The 24,286-nt window shown below is 37.3% G+C and overlaps 1 protein-coding gene across 1 annotated transcript in view; it reads right to left on the minus strand.

Moving 5' to 3' along the window:
- The window catches only part of aopep (aminopeptidase O (putative)), a 105,046-nt gene that overhangs the window by 17,249 nt on the left and 63,511 nt on the right, over positions 1-24,286 (minus strand). The window contains 1 exon segment of the mRNA XM_016295443.1: positions 6,416-6,532. Coding sequence (XP_016150929.1) covers positions 6,416-6,532 — 117 coding nt within the window.

Consider the following 24,286-nt stretch of genomic DNA (forward strand, 5'->3'; position numbering starts at 1 on the left):
CATTAAGTTGCTTACATTTATGTACACACGATCATTCATAAGTTTGGGGAAGATTTGCATATATATATATATATATATATATATAAAATAAGAAATGTTACTCGAGCACCAAATCAGCATATTAAAATTTTAAAATTTTAAATTAAAAGATTTCTGAGTAATGGCTGCTGAAAATCAGCTTTTCCATTACAGGAATAAATTATAATTTAAAAGAGAAAACAGTTATTCTGTAATAATATTACTGTTCTACAGTTTTTTTTAAATTAAATAACTGTAGACTTGGATAGGAATAGGAGCCTTTTTTGAAAAACACAGACACAATTTTTAAACATTAGTGTATATATTCAATTACAAGTATTTTCGTTAACTTCTCAAATCTGACGGCTTCTTAGAGCTTGTAGCCTGATGGGATAGCAAAATGTCCACTGGTTGCACCTTTCAGAATTTCAGCAGATGCAGTGTATCATCCAGATATTGTTTATTAACTGCTTTTTGCATAGGGTGTCAAAGGAAAGTACGTATAACCGGACATAAGAGATTATATGGAAAAGAGCAGCTTGAGCATTCTGTAAAATCATACAAATTTCAAAAGACACCAAGGTTAATAGATAATGGTTAATAGGGTGCACTGTTCCTTTAAATCAAGATCAAGCCTGATCACTATTGGCTGACCCCTGTGTGCCCACAGCAAACTGAAGCAACATGCCTTGAGCATCAGTGATTACACTCTGCATCTGTGGGAGCGTTTCTGTGTGCATGTACACGTATGCTTGCAGTAATAAATTGTGGAATGTCCCGTGTAATTACTGCGTCTCTAGAGAGGGGGAGAGAGAGACCCAGGCAGGCACACTGCAGCTGTCCTGCCTCAGGGGTCTCCCCAGGAATGCAGCTCAATTCTGATCCCCTCTGCAGCTGCCAGGTCTATACGGGGCACAGCGGAGGGCACAACGGCACACATGCACGTAATTTCAATTACGAAAACCCGTAACCATGCATGCACAAGCTTATATCATGCACAAGCTAATATCCCAATACGTGCCTTTTAAAACAAGTAGGTTAAGCCATGTTGGACACATGGTGACATGATACGTGCACATTGAGATTGATATAAAGATACGCCAGCCTTACACGGACTTCCTGATACAGCAGATGGCGGGACTACAGAGGCTCCGTCCAAACCAGATAAATACCTCGGGACATTTATCACCAGTGATGCAATATTAAATAATATGTCAAGGGTGCAACCCTTAAAGGGTTAGTTCACCCAAAAATGAAAATTCTGTCATTAATTACTCACCCTCGTGTTGGTCGAAACCCACAAGACCTTCGCTCATCTTCGGAACACAATTTAAGATATTTTTGATGAAATATGAGGGCTCTCTGACCCTCCCATAGACAGCAAGGTAACTACCACGTTCATGCTCCAGAAAAGTACCAAGATGATCGACAAAGTAGTCCATGTGACATCAGTGGTTCAACTGTAAAGTTACGAAGCTACGAGAATACTTTTTTGCACAAAGAAAACAAAAATAATGACTACAGAGTTTAATTACTGTACAATTAAAGTTATTTGGTTAATGTTGATTGTGCTTTCTGGTAGTTTTCATATAGTGAAATGGTTATTGGGTTTTATGTAGTAGTTACTGGGTCTCATTCATTAATAATTGTGTACAGAAAAAGTTCCCACACTAATTTTCCAGGTGCATATTATTCTCACACACATTACTCTCAATCCAATGTTGAGAGAAAAGGATTATTCTAAACAAGAGAGGATGTCCCCACAGTAATTAGCATAATACATGCCCAAATCACCATATAAGGACTTTCTGCACCTGTACAGATGCAAACACATCCTCATAAAGATGAGCTCTCATCTCAGAGCAAAATCTTTTAGTAAAACCAGGGGTGCCATTTTTAAAACCACTTTCAGAATTTCTTTTTTATATATACAGTGGTGTGAAAAGGTTTTTGCCCCCTTCCTGTTGTTTAAATTGTTTTGCATATTTGTCACACTTAAAAGATTCAGATCATCAAACAAATTTTAATATTACACAAAGATAATGCAAGTAAATACAAAATGCAGTTTTTAAATAATGATTTCTTTTATTAAGGGAAAAAAGGTGTCCAAACCTGCCTGGCCCTACGTGAAAAAGTAATTGCCCCCTAAATCTAATAACTGGTTGTGCCACGCTTTGCAGCAACAACTGCAATCAAGTGTTTGCGATAACTGGCAATGAGTCTTTCATATCGCTGTGGAGGAATTTTGGCCCACTCTTCTTTGCAGAATTGTTTTAATTCAGCCACATTGGAGGGTTTTCGAGCATGAATGGACTGTTTAAGCATCTCAATCAGATTTAAGTCCGGACTTTGATTTGGCCACTCCAAAACCTTAATTTAGTTTTTCTTGAGCCATTCAGAGGTGGACTTGCTGGTGTGTTTGGGATCATTGTCTTGCTACATAACCCAAGTGCGCTTGAGCTTGAGCTTGAGGTCACAAACTGATGGCCGGACATTCTCCTTCAGGATTTTCAGAATTCATGAGTGCAGAATTCATGATTCCGTCAATTATGCCAAGTCGTCCAGGTCCTGAAGCTGCAAAGCAGCCCCAGACCATCACACTACCACCACCATGTTTGACTCTTGGTATGATGTTCTTTTTATGAAATGCTATGTTGGTTTTACGCCAGATGTAACGCGACACACACCTTCCAAAAAGTTCAACTTTTGTCTCATCAGTCCACAGAATATTTGCCCAAAAGTCTTGGGGATAATCAAGATATTTTTGGTTTGTTTGATGATCTGAATCTTTTAAGTGTGACAAATATGCAAAAAATTTAAAAAACAGGAAGGGGGCAAAAACCTTTTCACACCACTGTATATTTATATTATACGGCACACTATTTCCCTGTTTAATACTGTAAAGCTGCTTTGACACAATCTGCATTGTAAAAAGCACTATATAAATAATGGTGACTTGACTTGACTATAAAATTGCTTTTAACTTAAAAAAATATCAAAAGTGACAGTAAAGACTTTTACACTTTCTGCTAACACTGTAAAATATGTTTTGAATGTTCTCTTTACTCAAAGAATCCTGAAAAAAAAGTCACGGTTCCCACAAAAATGTTTAGAAACGCAAATGTTGATTTCAGCATGTTTGATATCCGAATGATCATGCGACACTGATGACTGGAGTCATGGCTGCTGAAAAATCAGCTTTACCATCACATGAATAAATGACATAACAGGAATAAATAAGTGCAACCCGTTTGAAAATGTGTGCATACAGGTTTTATGAACAAAATAATACTTTAGTATATATGCTAATCGAAAAAAGTGTTTTATGTCAGTGTTTCATATTGTTCAGATTCCAATAAAATGCTTTTCAGCTGAAAGGGGTGTCATCTGATCTCTAATCAAGCAGCCCATGTTTGGATTCATGTGATTTTGTCCTGGCTGCAGGCACACACAATGCACATCCAGATTTCTGATATGCCTTTTATCAATCGTTCTCTTCCTGGATGGTTGTCCGTGTGAACTTTGCGACCGGGCTTTGAGAGTAGCTGTGATACAATGCGTTCAGTGTGCCTGACCGACAGATGGTACTCACACTCACACGCACAACGCGCAACACACACACACACACACACACACACACAAGTCCTCACATGAAACAGCATACCACAAAGCTTAGCCCTCACGCTTTTGCCTGTGCTCGCACGAAATACACGGCACACATGACGCACCAACGAGTGAGAGGTGCTATTCTCTCCTGATTGGCATGCTTAATCTAGGTGGAATCCATCCCAAATACAGTTCAAACATCTGAAAAACTCCTACGCAGGCTTGTGAAGTACGATATTGTGTAATGGAATGGAGGCTGTACTGAAGGCGTATTAACTAAAACCCGTGTCCAAAATTTGAACCGCTAGTATTCTTCTAAATGCACCATAGTGTTATAATTCATTTAAAGGGATAGTTCAACCAAAAATTTTAAATCTGCCATTAATTACTCACCCTCATGTCGTTCCAAACCCGTAAGACCTTCGTTCATCTTTGGAACACAAATTAAGATATTTTTGAACACGCATCGAAGACTGACATGGAAGAGAAGAAATCGTTGAATAAAGTTATTTTTGCTTTTTTTGCACACAAAAAGTATTCCTGTAGCTTCGTAAAATTAAGGTTGAACCACTGATGTCACATGGACTATTTTAACAATGTTCTTACTATCTTTCTGGGCCTTGAATGTGTCAGTTGCATTGCTGTGTATGGGAGGGTCAGAGAGCTCTCGGATTTCATCAAAAATATCTTAATTTGTGTTCAGAAGATGAACGAAGGTCTTACGGGTTTGGAACGACATGAGGGTGAGTAATTAATGACAGAATTTTCATTTTTGAGTGAACTTTAAATACAGCAACTCGAGTCAAATTCAACAAATGAAATTCTGACCGTTTCTAAAGAAAATGAGGGAAAAAAAGCCCCAAAGAAACAAGTGGTGCTTGCCTGTGCAAAACGACCACAATAAGATGCTGTAGGTGGTTTCCAGGACATCTCTATGCAGTTGCTAAGGTGTTCTGAGCGGGTTCAGTCAAAAGATCCCATTCCCAGTTCCAAGTGATATTCTGAGCGCTAGGTATGGCTCAGAAACCTCCATCAAAGTAAGTATACAGGATGTTTCCACCCATTTTACTGCATGCCAGGTGAAAATTATAAGTCTGATGGCTTTACAGGAGTAAATAGCACACGTATCTTCAACAAGCCACACACTCAGAGACATAATTCATGTCTGTAGACGAGTCATGACGAGTTGCCTTTAATACTCAGGGTTAGGGGTTTGTTTAAATCCCTAACCCTTACTGTGAGCAATATTAATGGCCATGTTTGCCTTTGCAAGCACCACTAATTATGAAATATCCAGTGATTCATTTCTTATGTGAGAACAACGCCCAGTCATGACCCACACAGACTGAGTGGCGCCAACCACACCTCTTAACTTTATTGTGACTTTAAAGCAATCTTCATACAGTGCTAATAATTATGCACAGCTAATAAGGCTTCGCATCTATTTTAAAACATGAAAATTATGTGTCAGCAGCAATTCACAAAAGAAAAATCAAACACTAAATTGCGACGGTGCTTCAGGACGGTAAAAAATGGCTAGGAGAATTAAATCTGTCTGAAAGAAAAGATGACCGTCGGAGCCTGGGAGCAGCAGCGGAGAAAAGAAGCCAGAGTGCGGGTGGGACGGAGGGAGGGGCATGTGGTAGTAATAACCTGATTTATTTTTAGAGTGCCTTTTGTTTTTCCTGGAAGGTCTTGATGAAAACCTCCCATTGGGCCTCAGTTTGAAACTAACTGTGGTAGTCTGGGACTTACTGTGGTCACCGTTTCGTATCATCTTACATCTTTCACGCTGCCAAATAGTGCTTCATTTCAAAAGAACGTTGTGGCAAGTCACTGCTGGCCTGCCAAATTTTGCTCCCAAACAGAAGCTGGCCTCCTCTGAATTGACTAAGAATCACAAAGTGGCCTAATTGGCTGCCGGGACAGTAATTGAATCAGGAGGCAAATACCACAGAGGTTAGCGTTCGGCCCGAAACCGCTGTAAGTCTTAAGAAGAAAAATCACCACATAATCTGAGAGAAATCAGATAGCTTCTCTCGCACTCGTCTGATACGGCCAAGTAAGAGGAGGTTTCAGGGAATTCAAGTAGACATGATATTTTCGAAACCTCTCTATCTTAAACAGAATGATGAGATTACTTACAAATAAATGCAAACAACTTATTCAGTGGGGTAAAAGAGTAAATGTCATTGGTATTGGTGTTACAGTATACAAACTCTAGAATGAGAGCGACATAAAACAATAAGACTGATGGATTGGTGTGGTTTTTCAGCTGTGAACATAAGAGGTGTTGGTGGAGACATGACAAATGAGTTCAGCCTTCCTCTAGTCAATATTTGAAAAGGTGTGGAGAGGAAACAGCAAAAGAAATGAAGGTATTAAGAACACTTTTCCTGTGCAATGTAATGAAATATAATGATTGTTTTTTTTCAAATAGTTCTTCTTAACTCTCCGCCCCCAAACTCCTAAAAATGGTTACTCATCTCTGCACAGAACAAACCATTTTTCAACATTGAAAAGATTACAAAGAAAGGGATCAGTCTTCAACAACTATGAACCACTAAGACACTAATAGGCAATGATGTGAATGCGCTGAAGCCATAAAACAGATGTTTTTAGTTTCCTGACTGTCTCAACCAAGAATTTAATGTAATTGATGAGACCACAAAATAGTAGACAGTCTCAATAGATGGATAAGCAGTAGTGATGCTGGGAGCAGGTCTGGAGGTGAAGTAAACAGTCCAGTGCAGCGGTGTGGTGTGGAAATATATGTAGGGGTGCTGGTTACCTCAGCATCCTGGGCCTGTAGGTTATAAGTGGTCTGAAGGAGTCTCAGCGTGGACAGACTCAGCTTTGCTTCCTCTAGAAGAAACTCCAACAGAAGAACCAGCTGCTCTGGACTCAACTGAAACAGAAAAACAAAATGGTTTTGAATAATTTCATACAGTTAATAACATATGCAGTGGGGTCCAAAATTGAATATACTGTACATATATTATATGAGCAGAGTGAGGACATTTATAATATTATAAAAGCTTTCTACTTCAAACAAATGTTGTTTTGAACTTTCTATTCATCAAAGAATTCTGAAATAAATGTATCCGGGTTCCCACAAAAATATTAAGCTGTTTTTAGAATTGATAATAAAAAGATACGTTTCTTGAGCACCATGTGACAGTGAAGACTGGAATAATGCCTGCTGAATTCAGCTTTGCCATCAGAGGAATAAATTACATTTTTAAATATATTAAACAGTAATTTTATAATTTTAAGTCTTAATATTCCTGTTTTTACTCTTTTTAACAAATAAACGCAATCTCGGTAAGAATAGGTGAACTTCCTTCAAAAACATTAAAAAAAATCTTCAAACGTACGAACAGTCGTTTATATAGTATATTTATATTTGTATTAAAAAATTATATTTTAACATTGAAAAATACAGTAAAGAATAATAATGAAGTGTCAGATTGAACCAAAAAATATACATTTAGAAAGTCCAAATTTATTTGATTAGTGACCTTGAAATAAATAATTATTATTTAATTATTGTTTTTTTAATTTAGCATCCCAGATTTTCAATTCTTAATTTAATTAAGACACAATCTGACATGTAGACAAAAGCTCAAACAAACCACACCACAAAATTATTTACAGGCTTCAAATACCATCAAAAATACCATCCATGAAGCACAATGGCATTTTCAGAAGGTTGAATAAGACATCAATGCTGTCTTTGAAGACTATCAGAGAGCCGCGCAGGAAAAGAGAAGCTCAAGCAATAGCTCGGAGTGGGAAGAGCATTCCAGCGAGGTAGAACGAGAGCGAGAGGAAATAACATATTGTGCATATTAAACCTCCCTCCCTTAAAAGAGCTCCTCTGATAATCTTCAGAATAAGAGGAAAATCACATTTCTCTCTTCTCCAAAAAGCAAAGTCTGCATAATGGTTTCTAGAGTATAGACAGCTAATGGAGGGAAGGAATGCTTTGGGATTTGAGCAATGGAAAGATGCTTTAAAGTCTCATCTTGCAGTATGGAAATCAGGCCTAAACCAATTATTGCATGAAATGGCTATATTTACAGGGGATTATGTTTCTTTTTTAATTCTTAGTCTGTTTACTCTTGTTTTAAGCCATGTTTCAGTCACTAAAAACGTAACATTCAAGATGCAAGGAGCCGTAAAAAGAAACAAGCCACAAATGAAAAGCCCCATGTGCCGTACATTGCCATGAGATTATCAAAAAATTGTGCTGCCCTTTGAAAGCAATGACAGAAATTAGTCATCCTCATAACACATGCCGACAAACGTTTATAAAGACACAACGTGAGTCACAGCGAAATAATCAAGAATATCACTGACCTGACAGCATGCTTATATTATTTGCTGGTGTGTGTAAGAAGGAAGACAGAGAAGGAAATTCTGTCCTGCTGCTTTTATCTCAAGTCAAAAATCTGGTTAAAGTGTATAATAAAAAAATTTGCAGCTGTGGTTGCCAGAAATTCACTGGAAAATACAGTGATAATGTTCAGGTGTTACAGGATCCATGCCTGCATATTTTATACTTCATAATGATACATATCATTATTGATATAATATTTACTTGAACCAGTAAAATGGGTTTAGTATCTTAAAAACGTCTGATAACGACATAACCACATAATGAATTAAAGAATCAAAAGCATAATAATGACCATAAGACTGAAGGATAAAATAAATATGACACTAAAATAAAACAAAATAAAGCAATAAGCATGAGCTAAACAGCAAAATGTAAAATAAAACACCCGAATGATAATGAAAAGTAAGAAGAAACATGACTATTTAAATAAAACATAACTTAATGTAACTAAATGTGACTCTGCGAAAACAATCTTTTACTAAACAATGAAAATATATCTAAAATACTTTCAAATACATTTGACTTGTTTACTAAATATAAGTACATTTGTGTTTTTTTTTGTTGAATATAATATATAAACATTATTTTCTATAATAAAATAAGGTTTATACTGTTAAATAAGATAATTGATTATATAAAATACAACTTATACAAATCTAAAACACATTTTCTTCAATCTTTTGTAGAAAAAATTTAATCTAATATAATTTTTCACTACTAACTTAGTTAACCAATGAACAGGTTTTTACTGTAGCATTTCTGCAGCGAGAGCAGACTGATGTGGCTGAGATGGAGAGAGAAACGGGAAAAGGGAAATGGTGGAGTGAGCGAGGGACACGTAGACAGAAAGTGAGAGAGAAAAAGTGATGAGGTAGGAGATGGGTGGTGGCAGGCCTGCTATTATTACTCCATTATCACATCAGGATCTGTAGAGCAGTGATGCACGGTCTCCTCCCTCCTGTGCCACTTCCCTTTCTCTGTCCGGCCAAACCCGCACATACACACACACACACACACCGCTGCGTAGCCTGGGACATCTCTCATTCACAGCTCCTGCTGTATTAAATTAGTTACACCTTAATATGGTGAATTAAGTAAGCAACAATCATTATCATTAGCATTTTCAAATCACCACTCATGGATGCAACTTTATCAACGACTTGATCCATTGAAATATCCTTCCCTAAAATGGTTAGGAAATGTAATGCTGCACCCCACCTAACCAAAATAAGAACTATATTTGTCTACATTACTGAAAAAGGGAACTATTTCACTCTTGACTGCTCTGTGGCCATTCAAGGCCTTAAAAGAACCAGAACCCGGGACAAAATAACAGTGTCAAATAATAGCAAAATGCCAGTAATTTGACTGTGAGAAACCCAATAAAGTCATCCTGCTTTGAAGAATAAGTGGCAATGGTCAACTGTTTTCCCGCTCTAATCCGCTGTGAAGAATTAATGTGGTGGAAAGCAAAGACTTCTCACTTTCGGCCGATAAGCGAGTGCATCGCCGCCTCAGCCTCCGCTCTGTCATTAAGAGTCATTCAAGGGCCCACCCAAGATCATCGGATCCGCCGCCTTTGAAAGACGAGAGGAATTTAAAGTCATAAAAGATATAGGGGAGACGAAAGCCCTCCTCCACACTCAATTTGCCTCAGGGAATGGCAATTGTTTCGGGATGGCAATAAAAACTTTTCCACACAGGGAACAAACAGCCCCGCTGTGCCCAAGTCCACTCGTCTTGTCAAAAACAGGGCAGAAAAGAAAGCAAGGTGATCAGCCATCCGGGGGAAACACCCTTTCACAATACATCACTCTGCAAAAAGCTAAATGGGGTTTTCCATCACTTGGTTGGACCCAAGGAGCAAGTTGAAAACTGGATTTTGGTGTCAAGAAGGTTTTTGGGTCTTTTTTTGTCCTATCGATTAGATAATTCTAAAATACATGAAAAAATGCATGCATACAATGACTCGAATACAGCTTTTCTACCATGAGTATGATTTTAACTAATTTTGAAAAACCACCAAATCAAAAGTCATGTGGTGTGACTACCATTCAGACAAAAAAGCATAAAACAGGAAATGATATCATGATATCATTTATCCTCATGACTGTGTGTCAGAAAGTCTTAAAATATCACATAATATTTTCAGACAATATATTGACAGTGCATTCAGAAATTAGACATGCAAGGTTAGTTTAGTAAAATATCATGTGGTGGAACGCCCCAAAATGTAATGATATTTATGAACTCAGTATTATTGTTTTCTAATAATGATTAAGATGTACTGCACATTCATATGTATTCCAGATGTCAGTATTATTTTTTTCTAAAAATGATTAAGATGTACTGCACATTCATATGTATTCCAGATGTAAGGATTTTTTTTTTTAGTCAATGATTAAGATGTACTGCACATTCATATGTATTCCAGATGTAAGGATTTTTTTTTTTAGTCACTGGATGGGTCTATTGCATGACATTTGGAGTCCAATTTAAATTTTAGACTCAAAACCACTGAACAAATAATACATTTCTAGGAACTTGATGTGTTTAAAAAAAAACATTTGTAAAAATATTTTTCCCATAAACAATCTTATACGTCATTGACGTCAGAAAGCAAAGGTGAACACATCACTTCAAGAACAAATACACAAAGATGGAACACAACAAAGTGGTATTTGCTGAGATCACAAGCAAGAAACACTTGTGTGATAATGTCAACAAGACTTTCATCACTTGCTCAAGGCCTAATTATTTTCCAACCCTGAAATTATCATTTTGTCATTTGGGCCAAATCAAACAGAAAACCCCAAAATTCCTCATTTGCCATTAACACACTTGCCTCTGTGAGCCGTATGGATGTCCCGTCCACTGTAAGACTCCCTCCACGAGCACAGCTCCACACATACAGTTACTCTGGGCCGAGTGTGTGTTTGGTTTTCCGCTGCCTTTTTCATTTCTCTCCACATGAAAGACTCTTTTCATCCAGTGTCCATTAAAGCCATGGAAAAGTTAGCAGCACGCAAATAAACAGAGCGAGGAGCTTAATGAAAAATGATGTACTTTTAAATCAGGAGAGCTTTCCTTTGCCTTAATTCATCTCAATCGCCTCTGTTTGTCGTCGTCGGTGCAGTATCCCACCACTTCTAACAGAGTAATCTTAATAAAATACTTGATCGTCTCCAAAAACCCTTTCAATGAAAGTAAAAAAAGACACAGTTCAGACTCTCTCTGAGTTTGCAGAGAGGACAAACAGAATTTATCACTTCCCCGACCATCTCCTATAAAGAGGGGGGGGGGGAAAGCAGCGAGCAAGAGGACGATGTGGTGGGTAAAGAAGTACAGTGACTCATAGGTGCTGAGATTATGTTTCTGTTTGTGGAAAGTGAAAGAAGGCTCTCACACACAGACACACCCTGCCACCGTTATTCCTACACAAGCTGCAGGCAAACCAATGCTTGCATCTACAGGGATAGTTCAGCCAAAAATTTAAGTTCTGTCATTATTTACTCACCCCCATGTTACTCCAAACCTGTATGACTTCTTTTTGTGGATTTTTAAGGAATATCTCTTTCAATATAATGAGAGTGAATGGAGACTTAGATTCTCAAGCTCTAAAATGACCAAAAACACCATAAAGTATCATAAAAGAGGTCCATACTCATGCACCATATTTAATGTCTTCTGAAGCTTTACGTTAACTTCTATTATGTCTATTGTATGTGCCTTTAGGTCCTTTTCAGGCTTGAAAGCTTCAGTACCATTCATTGGAATTGTATGGAAAAGTACAAGCAGCAAGTGCAAGTGTAATATTCAACATTTCTCCTTGTTTTGCTCCACAGAGTTGTACAAGTTTGTAACAACATAAGGGTAAGTAATTAAAGGCAGAGTTTTCATGTATGAGTGAACTATTTCTTTAGGTGCTTTTGCAAGCACCTACAGTACCATAAAACAGAAGCAAAAAAGAGAAAAAGTACTTTATTTGTATGAAGGAATTTGGTTCAAACAGGGACTGCAAAATGGCAGTGTGTGTTATTCTGTACAGGGGGAAATTCCCTCCAATTAGACTAACAATGTTCTGACACAAAGTTTTACGTTCATTCAGAGTGAGTGAGTAGTTTTGGAGTAAAATCACATAGGAAATCAGTGACATGTTCCACAAACACAGGAAAAAGGCCAAATGTTCTTTCACCTTTTGTTCACTCAGTGTGTCTGTGTTTCAAGCGTGTCTGGAATATGAATCTAAAATAAAATTCTAAAAATACATTATGTAAGTCAGGTGGATTGTTTGTTAGAATTAGTTTTTTTCCCTGACAAAATTTAAGCCATAAATAGTAGTTGACAATCAACATGAACTTAAATGTGCCTTAAAGGTCAACTTTTGGCTTCAGTTTTAAACCATTTAATTACCATCTACCTTCTTTGCAGTTTACTTGTCTCGTCTCGAGAGACAAATGGACCTTTAAAAGTACAAATATTCCCATGTATTTTCTCAAATAAAATTAGTTTATGAAACGGCTTGCATAATATAGAAAAATACAGCATGAAAAAGCTCACACTGCTGTCACTGATTGACATTTTGTTTCACAAAAACAAATTTGACAAAATGCTAGAGAAAGTGTTATTCCCAAAGAAATTTAGAAATACTGATTTATTGACTCCTTGTACTTGACATTTCACTAGTTGCATAGCATTAGCAGCTTTTTAACATCATACTGTAGAACGAGATTATTTACTTGTCTTTCCATGATGAACAGTAAAGTGTTCAAATGACTCTCTAGGTGTCACCATTTTAAGTGACATTTAAGACATATCTAATTAGTTTGATAACAGTTCATGTGTCAAAAGAATGCTCACCAGGGCTGCATATATTTAACACTAGAACCGCCAGAGATCGCTGTATAACTAAAAGCACCAGTGGGTAAATTTTACCCACGCACATGACAGCTGTTTTTGAATGGCTAAAGAACATATTATTTCACTGTACTATGCTACTGTCTTCACAAAGAAGTGTCTAGAGTCATGAAATGATTATGTCTAGTCATCAGCTATATTTTTGTCCTGATGTTTTATGTTCAAGGCTTTTTTTATGCAGGCTACACTAGTCACTTTTCATAACGGTCAATATTAAGCTAAACAAGCCTGCACTGACAAGAGAATTAGACGGAAGTAAATACATATTTGGGTGGTGTAATAGGCTATTATAATACAATGTCATTAATCAATATATTAAGATAACCTATGTTATTTAAATTACTAAAATAGCCTATAGACAATAATGAGCAATAAAAGGCCTAATTCACCACATTGCATAGGATGATGCGATGACAAATTCAAGCACACAGCTTCACCTAATTAATTATTAATTTGATTAGTTATATCATTTATAATTTAAATTATACAAGAAGAACACCAACAAACTTCGGGTAATCAAAAAAAAAAAGTTTTTTTTCTTCAGGAAACAGGCAGACTAGAATAAATAGCAACACAGAAGCGAACAATAAACGATAGAAATGGCAAAACAAAAATTAAAAAATTAATCCAAATTTTGAACAATTATGAGTAACATTAGGATAAAATATGATAACCTAAAACCTAGATCTAAATATGATAGCCTATACTGATTGCCATCAGATGCTGAGCCGACAGGACGCTTTATTCATCTCCCCACCATCATACTCTCCATCGCTCATGGCATTTAGTGCTTCTTAAACCTCTTCAGCATTCATAAATCACCTTCTTTTACTCATTTTGTCTTTATTTATGAAACTGATAACCACTAATTCAGTGAGTGAAAGGCGTTGCCTAGCAATGTACTATGTTAGAACATAAGCGGCACAAAAATGACAGCGCGAACATACAGGCATTACATAGCGGGTAAATTAGACCCGTGCTGGCGCTTATTGGTATAAATGCCCCGTTTTTTGATCTGGTTTTATCTAAACAGTTTTTAACAACAGGGGATTGTAAATCACACAATTTTAGTAAAAGTCAGTGACTGGGAGACTTGAATGTTTTATTAAAAATCTTTTAAGTACGTTTTAAAAACAGCCACGGGTTAAATTTACCCCGTGGCGGTTCTAGTGTTAATCAAAAATAAGGTACAATTGAAACATTATACAGTAAAATCTGTGAAATAGTATTATAATTAAATTAACTGTTTTCTATTTCAATGTATTTTTTTCAATATAGGAATTTATTCCTGTGGTGGTAAACTGTCAGTGTCACATGATACTTCAGAAATCATTCTAATATGCTGATGTCTTCTACTCACTCCAACATCTGGAAATTAACTTCAATTACAAGTCCCATTTCTCAGAGATTCCTGTTAATATGCCGTGTCAGTCATTAAGTACTGAGAGTCTTCTTCAAGTGAATTGATGCAGGACAAAGCAATGCAAAGCGTTTAATATAAAAGTACAGTTAAATGGATGCATAAAAACCTAGAGACAGCCTAGTGCGCTGATGCAGATTTCTCAAAGTGGAGATTCGCGTTCATCTGCCGCTCTGCCGCAAAAACAGAGATGTTCTCCCTCTTTGAAACCTCAAGCATTGGGTCCCCTCGAACCTTTGCCCTGTGGAGGGTTGGAGGGTCAAGAATGCATACCATTCACTCCCTGTTATTTTTGCACAAGAGTCTGTGCCTAAGTGGCATTATTAAAACACAGAGTGTGATTTCTGTGGCAGTTTTACCGCTTCTGGGCTTTTTATGCTGTCTGACCACAGCCTCGTAAAAACACACTCCGGCATTGACAGACGGCATAACACCCGGCCTGGGGTACTTGGGTTACACTTGCTTTTTTTCCCTGTGTCTTTCTCTCCATTATTGTCTTTATCAGGGCTTTTTTGTCCCACTGGTAAACTTTGCCTCAGGGTAGACGTCCAAAACAGTCAAAGCTCTTTGTCTTTGAACCTGGCAGATCTCAGGGTATCTACGCTGTTGCAGGATGATAAATTATGACATATGACACATGGCGGTAAACACACATCGGCTCTGTAGTTCAGGTGATATGAGCCTCTCAGTTTCAGTTGCATCGGAGTTCACTCGTCACCACGGGGAAGGCAAGACTTCTGTGAATTATAGATCATATGAGGGCGGGTCTGCCCTTTATGAAAGCAGCACTGACGGTAATTGTGTGTCAACTGCACCCAAACCCAATACACTAGAAAAAAAACCTTGTCTTAATAAGTATTTTGTCTTGGTTTCCAGTAGAAATATCAAGAACGATAAATTTGATTAATTTTTTTCATTGTTTCATTAATATAACTACGCTATTAAAAAATAAATATATTTAAAATACATTTATTTCATACTAAGTATAGTTCAACTCTATTAACATATTTACTGACATATCGCTCGATACTTAGGCTACTTATATGAAAATTATAATTAAACTTTACTTGCTTGGAGTACTACTTGTGCACAATAAACATTCCTTAATATTAAGCCTAAAATGTGTTTTAATGTCACTACTGATGAGGATTGTAGGATCTTTGAATAATATCGGTCTTTAAGGGTGCTTTCACACATGGCTCGTTGACAGCGCGAACATACAGGCATTACATAGCAGGTAAATTAGACCCGTGCTGGCGCTTATTGGTATAAATGCCCCGTTTTTTGATCTGGTTTTATCAAAACAGTTTTTAACAACAGGGGATTGTAAATCACACAATTTTAGTAAAAGTCAGTGACTGGGAGACTTGAATGTTTTATTAAAAATCTTTTAAGTACGTTTTAAAAACAGCCACGGGTTAAATTTACCCCGTGGCGGTTCTAGTGTTAATCAAAAATAAGGTACAATTGAAACATTATACAGTAAAATCTGTGAAATAGTATTATAATTAAATTAACTGTTTTCTATTTCAATGTATTTTTTTCAATATAGGAATTTATTCCTGTGGTGGTAAACTGTCAGTGTCACATGATACTTCAGAAATCATTCTAATATGCTGATGTCTTCTACTCACTCCAACATCTGGAAATTAACTTCAATTACAAGTCCCATTTCTCAGAGATTCCTGTTAATATGCCGTGTCAGTCATTAAGTACTGAGAGTCTTCTTCAAGTGAATTGATGCAGGACAAAGCAATGCAAAGCGTTTAATATAAAAGTACAGTTAAATGGATGCATAAAAACCTAGAGACAGCCTAGTGCGCTGATGCAGATTTCTCAAAGTGGAGATTCGCGTTCATCTGCCGCAAAACCTTGGAAACAGAGATGTTCTCCCTCTTTGAAACCTCAAGCATTGGGTCCCCTCGAACCTTTGCCCTGTGGAGGGTCTCGTGTGGAAGAATGCATACCATTCACTCCCTGTTATTTTTGCACAAGAGTCTGTGCCTAAGTGGCATTATTAAAACACAGAGTGTGATTTCTGTGGCAGTTTTACCGCTTCTGGGCTTTTTATGCTGTCTGACCACAGCCTCGTAAAAACACACTCCGGCATTGACAGACGGCATAACACCCGGCCTGGGGTACTTGGGTTACACTTGCTTTTTTTCCCTGTGTCTTTCTCTCCATTATTGTCTTTATCAGGGCTTTTTTGTCCCACTGGTAAACTTTGCCTCAGGGTAGACGTCCAAAACAGTCAAAGCTCTTTGTCTTTGAACCTGGCAGATCTCAGGGTATCTACGCTGTTGCAGGATGATAAATTATGACATATGACACATGGCGGTAAACACACATCGGCTCTGTAGTTCAGGTGATATGAGCCTCTCAGTTTCAGTTGCATCGGAGTTCACTCGTCACCACGGGGAAGGCAAGACTTCTGTGAATTATAGATCATATGAGGGCGGGTCTGCCCTTTATGAAAGCAGCACTGACGGTAATTGTGTGTCAACTGCACCCAAACCCAATACACTAGAAAAAAAACCTTGTCTTAATAAGTATTTTGTCTTGGTTTCCAGTAGAAATATCAAGAACGATAAATTTGATTAATTTTTTTCATTGTTTCATTAATATAACTACGCTATTAAAAAATAAATATATTTAAAATACATTTATTTCATACTAAGTATAGTTCAACTCTATTAACATATTTACTGACATATCGCTCGATACTTAGGCTACTTATATGAAAATTATAATTAAACTTTACTTGCTTGGAGTACTACTTGTGCACAATAAACATTCCTTAATATTAAGCCTAAAATGTGTTTTAATGTCACTACTGATGAGGATTGTAGGATCTTTGAATAATATCGGTCTTTAAGGGTGCTTTCACACATGGCTCGTTGTTTTGGAACCTGGCGCGTTTCCCCCCTTAGCTCGGTTCGTTTTGGCATATATGAACACGGCAATCGCGCTCGGATCCGTGCCAAAACAATCGGTCCGAGATCACCTGAACGAGGTGGTCTCGGCTCGATTGAAAACGAACTCTGGAGCGGATCGGTTGTAGTGAGAAAGCAATCCGATCCAACGGACCAATGAACCAGGCTATATCACAATTTATGATGGGTAATTACGTAAGTTCTGTGAAAAGCATTAGCTTTGTTGTTTTGCTAATACTTCAAAATGAACCTGTGAATGTCTGTGGGTGAGCACGTCTTCGCCATTCAAAATAAAAAAGCGCACTTTATTTTATAATGCCATCTTATTGCTCTTCTTCCTAGTATGTGCATTTTAAAAATGTTTTCCCGATGAATCCTGGACTCCTGCTCAAAGTGATAAATTAATATAAGGACAGCTACAAAAAAAAAAAAAGCTGTTATTGTTCCATCCTGACGGATGACAGCTGTGACAGCTAAGTGGAATCCCGGAAAATAAACCGTGGAACTTTGACCAATGAGACAACAGTTTACTCGCGCGTGACTTGCATTAACAAATTTGGTCCATTTAGAAACTTTGCCATGTGAAAGCGAACCGCACCAAGAATAAAAAGCAACATTGTAATCATTTTAATCCCTGTTTCGGAACAAAGCAATCGATCTACAGGTGTGAAAGCACCCTAAGATATTTAAAGTGTACCTAAAGTATACTTGTAGCAGTTCCACTTTAGCACAATCGAATATACTTCAGTATATCTTTAGTTGGACTTCAGCACTACTTTCTGCACAATTAAAATGCATTAAGTACAAAATTAGCTGTTCCAATTTAGCAGACTTTAGGTATACCAGTTTAGCATACTAGAAGTACAACTGCAGGGAATTTTTATAAAGTATATATATATATATATATATATATATATATATATATATATATATTGTAAATGTGTAGTATGTATTTGTGGTATATTTAGCATGAAATAAATGTATTTCAAATACATTTTAGTATATTTATTTTTCACTCAGGTTAAATTTCTGAGTTACACTTAAAAACAAATACTGTTCCAAACAATTTGTATTCATACTTTTTAATAAGCATCTAAACACTTTTTTTTTTCCTGAAAAGAGTATCTTTGCTTGCAAATCAGTCTTGTTTTGGTACTTGAAATGAAGACAAAAAAAATATATATATATATATGTAGCAATCCAAGCTTCAGACACTGTTTTCCAGGCTTTTGTCTTTCTTATATGGTAGATATAGTCAAAAACATAAATCAATAAATTATATACATAAAAGAAATAAATGCATGAATGAGATCTAAACATTGTGTGTAGAGCATGTGTGGTAAGCACGTCATCACGGCTTAAACAGCAACTTCAATGTTGATAAAGGACATTGAAAAAAAAATCAATAAACCCCATTTTAGAAGCTAGAATCTTCCTGCCCTTGTTCAACAGGCGGCTAAAGGTGATACACTAACATGGGCTCCTTCTCTAGTCTCAGATTATGCCCTCTGTGAGCCGGTCCCTCATAAGACAGGAGAGTACGGACAGATCCATACCTGTGCATAATCAAGCAGACTGCACCAGACAGCAAGTCGATGAGACGTCACTTAGTGAAATAGATACGTCTGTTTTCACAACATTAGCTCATGTGTTCTAAAAAGATCTCAACATGAGACATGGTAGATTTAATAGAGGGGAATATGTCACGAAGATGGAAATAGTAGGCATAAAGACATGAAGTGTGTAATTTCTCTACCAACAGTGGCACCAAAGTCTGTTCGTTAGAGGAAAAATCCCTCACACATTAAATGTATTGACCCTTTACATCTTTCACCAGCTCATAAAATCCCTCTTAGTGCCCCTTTACAGTAACACCTCCATCCCTATGGACCTATAGAGCTCAATGTATGTTGGCGCAGTGTAATCATGAGTCCTACTCCCTCCCTCTTGTGTCCAGCAGCTGAGAAAACAAACATGCTATACATGTACTGCCTCTAGATACCATGCACTTGAAAGGTCTATTATGTTTGACTACAGCTGTCCTAACAAGAAAGGTTACGTTGACCTTGCCCTTCTAATACAGAGAATACCCAGCAGCTCTCTTGATGTGTAATGTGATACAATTGTCAATGGGATGTGTTAGTGATTCTGACACCCCAAACAAAGTGTCACTACTTGTGCATCCTCACCTACCGTCGTGTCTAGTTTGAGCACTTTGCCTTCAACTTTAATTTACTTATCAACCACACATTAGCATTCACTAAGCCCCGAGGTCTAATCAATGAAATCAATTACAGTAAGGTTCAATTGGTTATCAATAGTTAACACTTTAGGTGTTATGAGCTAACAATGAACAATACTTTTACAGCATTACCTTTTACATCTAGTAATACAATTTTAATATTTTAAGTAAACGGTAACGTTAATGTATTACAAAGAGTATGGTTACTCTTAACTAAAACTACAGAAATACTATTAAATATATTTTGGTAATTAAAAAAAACAGAAACTTAAAAAAATATATTTTTTAAAAAACTAATAGAAATGACAAAAAACACATTAAAAAATTACTAAAACAAACTGAAATTTAAATGAAAACTGAAAATATAATAATAAAAGGTAATTCAACATTAATAAATACTACAATCATATATAAAGTATAAAAATAATACTATAACCAAAGAAATAAATAAGACTGCTGACCAAAGAACATGAATGTATAACAAATGAACAGTATTTATAAATCAACATGAACCTAGACTAATGAATGCCATAACATTTTTTGATAGCTAATGCATTAACTTGAATGAACCTTACTGCAGTTAACTATAAAATGTGAAACTGTACAGTTGTTACTTTAAATATTATGTTTATAATCTCAACCAATGATGTAACTTTGAGGCGGGGCAATCTATTTGTCTGACCAATGGTAGACAGAGGGAGGGTTCAAACCTGAAAACATTTTAAAACCTGGTGCTATTTTTCTAAAAACGACTTTTGTTGATTTAACCTAATATAATCAGATTGATTTAGTCATCATGAATTATATTTGTGACATGAATAAGACCATTTAATTTAGATGGCACCACATTAGGCTATCTGACAAAACGCTTTTTACAGTGTGGGAGGGTGAAAGACAGAGAGAAAGGAGGAAATCAGGGAAATGTCCTCAACCCACTCTGTACCACAGTCACATAAAGGACAGCTTTGACGAGGAGAACAAAAGGTCTACTTGTGTGCATAATATCTGCAAATTGGGTGACAAAAACAAACAGCTGTGGGTGAAACGCTGAGAAGAAAAGGGGGGTCACTGCGAGGAAGGGGGCACGTGTTCAAAGCCAAGAGAAACAGGCCTGTGTCATCGCAGGTGTTCAGAGAACACACAGACACAACAACGTCTTCTATACGGTGACTGATTGGTAAACAACGGGAGGTGCAACAGGGAAGATCAAAGCAAAATATTTATTGTTAATAAAAGCACCTGTTGAAAGACACTTTGATGATACCTGTTTGAGAGGGCATCAAAGCATGACCAGACTTTTGTGCTCGTCTGCAAGCAGCTCCTGATACCACAATCCAAATCAGAAGATGGCTTTGAAAAACAACGCCTCAACTGGCATGCGTTTTGTGGTCTAGACCGAAGGAATTTCTGGATTTGTTGTCCAGATGTCATCGCAGGGTTACCTCTGAGTGACCCCTCAAAATGGCTGCATTTGAGGATCCAGCTTTTTTTCCACTAGCTACCATAGGTCACCTGTTGCACAGACTCACTCCACATAAGCTCCTTGTTCATATTGAGTTACAATTTAATCAAAATGAGAAATCTGATTAGTCCCCTGGAATATGCCATTATATGAGCTCGCCAAGGGCTGAAAGACCATTTGGTGTGCTAACTGTACAGTATATCTGCATGTTTGAGAAGTATGTTTCTGTATGTTTATAACTCCGCACAGAACATATGATGTTTTGCCATTTGTCTTTTAGCAGTAAATGTATAGGCTAAAAAAAACCAAGAGGAAGATGGAGAATATGAGTTTTTCAGACAGATGACATCACTATAACTAAATATAAACCTACAGATGGCATGCCATAATTGGTCATTTCTCCTTTTTATCAGATGATACAGTCAGTATACATTCTGTATACTGAAAATACATGGGCAGACGTTTCCCCGTGTCAACTGAATTTCCTCCATATGAGCTCGAGCGGATTTACGAGATGGGAAAGAGGAAAACAAACCTCACAAATAAATGAAAATGTTAGTGAGATAGCATCGGTTCCTGCTAAAAGCCTGCTAGGGTTCATCTCCCCACATGCTGGCATAGTAGCTGCCACCTGGCGAGACTCTGGCAGGATGTGTTATGAAAATGAAATGCTAACGTGTCTGCAGGGCTGGACAGGGGTCTGGTGACTAGCTGCAGATGGGGCTGCTGCTTACAGCCCCCTGCCGACCTTCAGATTAGACCTCGGAGCTCACGGGGGTCGGCAGATAGACTAAGCCCAGATATCTTTCTCAGTATCCGATGTTCCTTTCACGCATCACTGGAGCTTTGGACCCAAACAAAACATGAAAAAAAGAAAGGTTATGTGCAGTGTCGGGGAGTAACTTCTTTAAAGTAGCAATGCTACTACCTTAACTCTGCATTTTTCAGTAGCATGATAGCAGCTCAGTTGATTTCAAAACAGTAAAAACTAGCAACTTTTTTTCAACAAATAACAGTGTAGTGTGACAAAATGTGTACTTATGCAGTATTCTATGGATTATTGTATTAGTATTCACTGTGATTAGTGCGTTCACACAGAAAATTAATTCTGTAGCACTTTAAAGAGTTCAAGAGAGGGTTCAAGAAAATGAAACAAACAAAAAAAAACAAGCCACCAATCTGTGCACGACATTGGACGAATTTGGCCATTTTAATTCAAAACATTTAGCCAAATCCTGATATTCGGTACAACATTTTCAGCATAGTTTCTGTTGTTGTATTTAGTGTACCATAACTGAGCTGTCACCCTGATTCAAATTAATTCAACGACTCTAATTGTTTATTCATTCAAAAACCCTTATTGTTGTTCTTCCAGAAAAATTTGGCTAATTAAATTATAAATTATATAACTGGATGGTTGCATGCAAAGATATCTCCAGCTCGATCTCATGAGAATTTGTTATAATTAAATTTGTATGAAATTAGAAAACTGGAAGGAAACAAAAGGAAACTCAAATTCAACCTAAATCTAACCATAAAGCTTTACCGCCTGACCCGATCCTTAAGCCTAACCCTACATTTCCATTAAATCCTAGTCGGAAAAAAATAGCATATAATTTCACCACCTTGTACAAATGATTGGTTGTCATGAAATTGTGTTGTACTGCACTCTTAAGTAGCTCCAATTAGTAAGTTACAGTACAACTACTTTAGCTTGACCGTAGTTTAAGTATTTTAATTTAGGTAGCTTGACAGCTTTCGAAGATGCTTTCCCAACACTGATGGTGTGGATGGACGCAAACACCAGGGCACTGGGACTTATCTGTCTAGAGCACTCCTGCACACAGATGCGCACATACTCAAAACTACCAATGAAAAGTAAAGAGATTCTTTAAAATCGTTTACAAAATGTTTCACACGCATGAAATCAGACTACAGACGGACCGTTTCATGCAGCATCAGAGGATTGAGGCAGTGGCTCTTTAAGAAGATTAAAGACTCCTGACAAGCAGCACGGGATGAGTCATCCTTACACATGGAGACTAATACGTGGCACAAGTATCACACCAGGCGGCTGCTAACAGACCTGCTCTAAACATCTCCACCTGCTTTAACACTCAAATTCAGCTTTAGATTCAGCTCAGTATTGCATCCACGCAAACAATACACATTAAGTAATACAACTGCACAGATAGGCCATGACTGATCTTTACCCATCTTTACCCATGAGACATACTTTACCCATCGTAAATATACCAAATAAGCAAAATTGAAGGTCAAGGTCACATGACTCATCAGCAATGACTCATATTTGCCTTTTCTTTGGAACGGTCAGAGATTTGACACTCACTAAAGTCGCTCTTGGCGTTTTCTAGAAATCTCACAATTGGAAACAGTTCTTAAAAACAACCAAATCTACCATTGCACTGATGTGTCTGACTTTGCATCACCTCTTGCGAAATGAGAGGTCAAAAACACTACTTCTACATGCTGTAGATTATTTTACCTTTCTATTTTCTGGTCTCAATCTAGGGTTTCAGGTTCTAATAGGCTGCAGGGATTAGAACGACAATGCAAAGGCAGGTGAATGAACAGTAACACACCTATGGACCAGTTAAAGCTGGTGGATTCAGTGCTTGCTAGTACAACAAGAAGCAACAAATGCCAGCCACCCACACACAAGAAATTAATTTGGATGCAAAACTCTCTATGAAAATCTGGGCTAGCATACAGACATCTTTTAATTTGAGTGTCATATTGCTGAACAGACCCCAACAGAGAATGAAGCAAACACAACAGAAGGATGTAGTGCGATGGTAAGTGCGCTTTAATGTGCTATCGTCATCCTCCCTTTGTGCCCAAGCAGCGATGATTACAGCGAGCCATCCAACACGCAGTCCACTGATTGTGCCAGTCAGGCGGGCAGCTATTTCTGCCCGCTATTCCTGTCTGTACCATTACTACTCGCTCTCTGGCCCCTCTCAATTGAAGACCCAAATATAGCGCCATCAAATGGATCTGATAAGGGCTCATTTTCCTGGCCCACTGCCAGCGAGACAGAAAATCACTGAAACCATTCCACAATGGCATCAGTCCAATGGCATTTTGATTAGTTGGGAGGGTTTATTCTGTTTATTTTTGATGTTCGGTACAAACATTTTGTGGTGTGGGAAGTCTGAGAAAAACAGATGTTTTTAGATGCTGAGCACAGATAATATATGCTTCAGATTTAAGATTATGAGTGGAATCAATTTCTATATATACTGCCATTATATATATATATATA

Source organism: Sinocyclocheilus grahami, unplaced genomic scaffold (assembly GCF_001515645.1).
Source record: "Sinocyclocheilus grahami isolate Dianchi unplaced genomic scaffold, SAMN03320097.WGS_v1.1 scaffold336.1, whole genome shotgun sequence".
Lineage (NCBI taxonomy): Eukaryota > Metazoa > Chordata > Actinopteri > Cypriniformes > Cyprinidae > Sinocyclocheilus > Sinocyclocheilus grahami.